General features: G+C 39.1%; 1 protein-coding gene across 1 annotated transcript; it reads left to right on the forward strand.

Annotated features, from left to right (window-relative positions):
* Positions 1–4,982: 4,982 nt before the first annotated feature.
* On the forward strand, positions 4,983–5,771 carry LOC122304758. Its single transcript, XM_043117023.1, has one exon. It carries the CDS (start codon positions 4,983–4,985, stop codon positions 5,769–5,771), a length of 789 nt encoding a protein of 262 aa, XP_042972957.1.
* Positions 5,772–6,478: the final 707 nt, after the last annotated feature.

Consider the following 6,478-nt stretch of genomic DNA (forward strand, 5'->3'; position numbering starts at 1 on the left):
GGGCCCAAGTCTAGTATGGCAAGAGGTTTGGGATGATCTTTTAAGCATTCCTCCGGTTCATCTTCCTCAACCTCATCGACTTCACAAATTAATAATCTTACCAAAGATTTAGAAGCTGTACGATGCGAGAATGAGTATATGAGGTTGAGACAGCAAGAGTCAGAGTCCCCCTTAGAGCGACAGTCTCAATTAGAGATGCGTTTTCAAGATCAACATAGAGACCAAGAGGAAAGAATACACAATGAAATCCAAGAGTAAGTGCAACGGGAGATGATGGTGCAAATGGAGTGTGTTATGTCATTGCAACAGAATCGCAGTGGACATGGAGGAAAGAAGAATAAATGAATTTGATCAATTTTATCAGTGTATATAACTTTTAAAATCTAAAGTAGAATATAGTGCGTGGAGAGAAGCCGTTTTTTCCTCTCTCGTCTCCTACGAGTAGAGGTTTGTTCTCCTGTCTTGTGCGGGGTTTTCTATTCACTATGGCAGATGATTTGGAGGTTTTATATGGAAAGATTTCTTTAACAGAGAATGAGAAAGAAGTTGTTGCGGTTGATGATGAGATAGTGCAGGAGAATCTAGCGCGTGGAGAGAAATGTTTGATAGTGCAACTACTCACTACCAAACATTATAACAAGGAGGCTTTCAAGCAGGTCTTGAGGAAGATTTGGCGTCCTCTCAAGCCTATGCGCTTGCAAGTGTTGGGGACCAAATTTCTTATTGCAGAGTTTGAGGATGCCAAAGATCAAGAAAGGATCTTGCGTGATGGTCCTTGGTCTTTTGATAAGCAACTTGTCCTTCTCCAGAAATTTGATGGATTGCTTCAAACTCATCAGATTACTCTAACAGAAGCCCTTTTCTGGGTGCGTATCCATGATCTTCCACTCATGGCATGTAGTCAACGGATTGGATGTAAAATTGGTGCATCCTTGGGAAAAGTTTTGGAGGTGGATTTGCTTGATGGGGAGTGTGAATGGGGGGAGTCATGAGGGTGTGAATCTGTATTGATGTCTCAAAGCCTCTTTTACGAGGGAAGAGAGTCAGCCTGGGAGGGCTAGGGACTTACTGGGTAAGGTTTTCGTATTAACGGCTGCCAGAGTTCTGTTACATATGCGGACGAATTGGGCATGTACAGAGGGATTGCGAGCAAGCTGTCCAGAGGGATGAGTCAAGAGGGAATTTGCCTTATGGACAATGGTTGCAAGATCTTGGTCATGCCAGTCCAGTACCGGTCTCGATTGGTCGCCAACAGCCGTCCACGATGGTTAATTGTGCTGCTACGAATCCTGGGAATGAGAGGAGTGAAACTCAGAAAGATATGGCCGTTACTCAGAGGAGTTTAAATCTGGAGGAGCCGTTAGCCGTGAAATCAGTGCAACAGTTAAATGAGAAGGTTAATGGTATTAAAGAGGTGGAGGTTATGGCCGTTGAAGATGCTGTTAATGTTAGGAGTGAATCTCGGAAGCAGGTAGAAGATGAAATGGACCCAATTATCCTTCTGCAATGGGCCCAGGTTGTTCTGACTTGGGCCTATCTCTTCATAACACTGAGCCGAGTAAGGTGATGCACTTTAGTTCAAGCCCATCGAAATCCTTCTGGAAGAGAAAACCAGATCGTGCAAGACAGAGGAAAACTGAAGGAAGTATTTCACAAAGGAAGTCGAGTAAACGGGGTTCAACTACCAAATTGAAGGCCGAGGCTCAAGTAAAGAAGGGGAGGCACATTTCTGAGGATATTCAGATTTTCTATCTTCATGAGGTTCCAGTTTTTTCATTGGCAGAGGCTAACATTCAGCCCTGCCAAAAACCATGAAAACCATTAGTTGGAATTCCCGTGGGCTTGGGAACCCATTTGGAATTCGAGCATTACGCAATTTAATCACACGAGAAGGGCCAGACTTGCTGTTCTTGCAAGAAACAAAGCTGACAACAAGAGGTATGGATGTTTGTAAACGTAAATTGGGTTTTCTGAATTGTTTTTCTGTTGATTCTGAGGGGCGAAGTGGGGGGTTGGCTTTGTTGTGGAATTCGGATTTGGGGATAGAAATTAGGTCTTACTCAAAATATCATATTGATGTTCATATAAAAATGGATGATTTAATGGTGTGGAGATTTACGGGATTATATGGCCATCCAGACGCATCACGTAGAACATATACTTGGAATCTCATTAGAACTCTTAATTCTATTGAGCAAATTCCATGGTTATTGGGGGGGAGATCTTAATGAAGTTTTACACCCACATGAAAAAAGAGGTGGAAGGTTTAGACCTGTTTCTCAGATGGAGGCTTTTAGAAAGGTGTTAACCAAGTGCGAGTTGAGGGATTTGGGGTACAAAGGACAGAAGTTCACTTGGTGGAATGGAAGGGATGGAAATGCTCACATTTTTTAGCGTTTGGATAGGTTTTTGGGAAATGATTTGTTGGCTCAATTATTTCCACATTTGGTGGTTCAGCATGGAACTGTTGCACACTCAGATCATTTACCAATTTTGTTTGAGTCTTCTAACTTTAAGCCTGTGCCGAGGAGACCTAAACAATTCCGCTTTGAAGCCATGTGGGTGGGTGAGGTGCAATGTGAGAGTATTATTGAACAAGTTTGGAGCAATAGAGGAGGTAACTGGGGTATGGAAGAATTGATTAACCTTATTCAAGGTTGTGGACAGCAACTTAAGATATGGAACAGAGACTCTTTTGGGTTTGTTAAGAAGAAGCTGAATGAAGCTAGAGCCAAGCTTGAGAAAGTCAATTTATTCATTCTCATGACCCGGATCCTGAAGGGCTTAGTCAAGCTAAAAAGGAAGTTCAATTGTGGCTTGAGCGGGAAGAGGTGATGTGGCGCCAAAGATCAAGAATACAGTAGTTAAAAGAGGGGGATCAAAACACACGTTTCTTCCATTCTAATTCATCTACGCGATGGAAGAGAAATGCCATAAGAGGTCTCAAAGATGAGCAAGGAAATTTGGCTAAAGGTGCACAAAGGGATAAACTGATTGTTGATTTTTTCAAAGATCTTTTCACTTCTACTACGCAGGGTGATCAAGAAGAAGTGTTGAGCTTTGTTGATAGCATAGTCATGACAAAGATGAATGCTGATCTTTCCAAGCCCTTTGTTGTAGATGAAGTAAAGCTAGCTTTGGATCAAATGCAGCCAACCAAGGCGCTGGGACCTGATGGAATGCCTGCTCTGTTTTTTCAATCCTACTGGCACATAGTAGGTGATTCTGTCACAATGACAGTTTTGGATTCCCTCAATTCAAGTACCATGCCATCTCAACTAAATCATACACTCATTTGTTTAATTCCAAAGAAGAAAACTTGTGAGTTTGTCTTTGATTACCGTCCCATCAGCTTGTGTAATGTAGTTTACAAGCTTGTTTCTAAGGTCATTGTTAATAGATTGAAGGTTGTTTTACCTGCCATTATTTCTAAATCTCAATGTGCTTTTGTGGGGGGGAGGCTAATTAGTGACAATGTTTTGATAGCCTATGAATTGGTAAATTACCTGCGGAATAAATGCCATGGCAAGAAAGGGTACATGTCTATTAAATTAGATATGAGTAAGGCATACGACAGAGTTGAATGGGGTTTCTTAGAGAAAATCATGCTCAAGTTGGGGTTTATTCCCAGATTTGTTAACCTTATTATTTAGTGTATTAAAACTGTAACTTTTTCAGTTTTAATAAATGGACATGCTCGTGGAAATATTACACCTACAAGGGGTATTAGGCAAGGGGATCCACTATCCCTTTACCTTTTTCTCTTTTGTACTGAAGGATTAATAGCTTTATTGAAAGCTGCTAAGGTGCAAAGAAATCTGAAGGGTGTAAAAATTTGTAGAAGGGCTCCAATGGTAACTCACCTACTCTTTGCTAATGATAGCATTTTTTTCTGTCAGGCTGATGTTGAAACAACCACTTTTATTCAAGGGAAAAGTGAAAAAGGTGAATAAAGGGAAAACTTCTATGGTTTTTTCAAAAAAATGTAGATGCCAATAAACAGCGTGAGTTGCTGCAATTATGGGGTATTAGGACTTTCCAGCAATATGATAAATATTTAGGCCTGCCAAGTTTTACGGGGAGGTCTAAATATAGATCTTTTGAAGGCATTAAGACAAGAGTATGGTCAAAGTTACAAAGGAGGAAAGAGAAACTTCTTTCTCAAGGGGTGAGAGAGGTCCTTATTAAAGCAGTTGCCTTATTTATACCTACTTATTCTATGAGCTGCTTTAAGTTACCTGTGACCTTATGCCGAGATTTAGAAAGGATGATGGCGAGGTTTGGTGGGGACAAAGAAGTGAGGAGCAGAAGATCCATTGGAAAAGTTGGAAAATTTTATGTGTGATGAAATTTAGAGGTGGGATGGGGTTCCGTGATTTACATTTCTTTAACATGTCATTATTGGCTAAGCAAGGGTGGTGACTTTTGCAACATGAGCATTCACTGATGCAAAGACTTTTCAAGGCCAAATACTATCCCAATTGTTCTTTTTTTGAAGCATCTTTAGGGAACAATCCTTCTTATGCATGGAAAGGAATTATTGAAGCAAGGAAATGGTTGCTGAAAAGTTGTAGGTGGCGGGTGGGAAATGGTGATTTGGTGAAAATTTGGAAGGATGCTTGGTTACCTAGACCCAGAATTTTACAACCAGAGTTGGATATAAGCATTGGATTAAAATTTGATGAAGAAGCAACAGTGGATAGTTTAATTGATACGACAACTAGAACATGGAAGGAACAACTTATTAGAGCTCTCTTTAATCCAAGAACAGCTGAGGAGATACTAAAAGTTCACTTAGCATCAATTCCTTGTATGGACAGGTGGATATGCGACAAGGAAGTAAATGGCAGGTTCACTATTAAAAGTGCATACAAATTGATTCATATTACTGTGGCCGGTAGAGATGGGGAAACCTCTATACAGATACAAGATAGTAATCTTGGAAGAAAATTTGGCATATGAAAGTTCCAAGGAAGATCGAAATGTTTGCTTGGAGAGTTTGTAAGGATATTTTGCCCACTCCTGTAAACCTAAGGTGGAAAAAGGTGGTGGAGGAATCTTTATGTTGCTTTTGTTTGGATAATGAGGAAGATATTAATCATGCTTTGTTAATCTGCCCTACTAATCAAATTGTTTGGCAAAAATACTTCCCTTTATTCAAGGTTTTTAATTCATCTCTCACCTTTCTTCAAACTGTCCGAAGGATCCAGATGCAAGGTAGTGAGGAAGATTTCACCTTATTCTTTGTCCTTTGTTGGAGCTTATGGTATAGAAGAAATCAAATGCAAATGGAGCAGACTATCATCCAACCTGTGCAAGCTGCGGAGCATGCTATATCAATCTACAAGGCTTTCAAAGATGTGCAAGGTACTACATCACGGCAGCAACTACAACAGCTATCTAAGTGGCAAGCTCCACCAGATGGGTTTCTTAAAGTTAATGTAGATGGAGCTATCTTTGTGGATCAAAGGAGAGCTGGCATTGGAGTTGTTTTGTGGGATACCAATGGAGTTGTATTGATGGCTGCAAGCAAAACTGAGATGGAGGTGGATGAGGCAGCAACTATTGAAGCTATTGCTGTCTTGAGAGGGATACAACTCTGCCTTCCACTTGGCATTCCGAAATTGATCATTGAAACATATTGTCCTAATGTGGTTCAAGAGTTGCAGTCCTCTAAAGCCTTGTATGCTAGTGCTGGGAATTTGTTTGCTGACATTAAGCACCTATTGCTGCATTTTCAGGAATACAAGTGGCACATGTTATTAGGATAGGGAATGGGGTAGCTCATTCTTTAGCTAGATATGCTTGGAATATTGAGGATATTAATGTTTGGTGGGAGCAGATCCCTTCTTTTGTTCACCATTCTTTATGGTTTAATAACATTTAATGTATTGGTGTTTTTTAATGAAGTTACTGTTTATCAAAAAAAAAAAAATTATTTTGAAACATTATAAGACATTGTTAGTTGTTAAACGATGGTGTGTAAATATGATACAATTGGTATGTTTTTTAATTTTTTTTAATTTTATGAAATTAGTATTTCTAATCTATACATAAATGTAAATAAAAAACGTACAAACATTGGTTCACATTTGAACAAACGTTCAAACATAATTGCACAAAATTAAAAAATAACGTTTCAACGTTCAAATGTAAACACACTCAAACTAACAAAACGTTTGAATGTTTAAATGATTAACGTTCAAACAAACATACTAGGTCTCAAATGTGCTTCCAAATGTAGAAGTGTCAAGTTGTATTAATGATAAGTCCAAGATTGTATTCCACAGGGATAAAAGGTTATTAAAGCATTTGTGAAATTTTTGTTATAAAAAATGTATCGACTATGAGAGATGAAAATAAAAAAGGTGAAATGCAATGTGAAAAATATTGAAAATGAGTTAAGAAAAAAAGTATGAATTCAATTTCTACAAAAATTTAATCAAAGCTGGAATTAGAGTTTCTAGCCAAAAAGGCA

This window comes from Carya illinoinensis, chromosome 3 (genome assembly GCF_018687715.1).
Source record: "Carya illinoinensis cultivar Pawnee chromosome 3, C.illinoinensisPawnee_v1, whole genome shotgun sequence".
NCBI lineage: Eukaryota > Viridiplantae > Streptophyta > Magnoliopsida > Fagales > Juglandaceae > Carya > Carya illinoinensis.

Coding starts and splice junctions, on each gene's coding strand:
- LOC122304758 (XM_043117023.1), top strand. CDS start 4,983: ATGTTTGCTTGGAGAGTTTGTAAGGATATTTTGCCCACTCCTGTAAAC.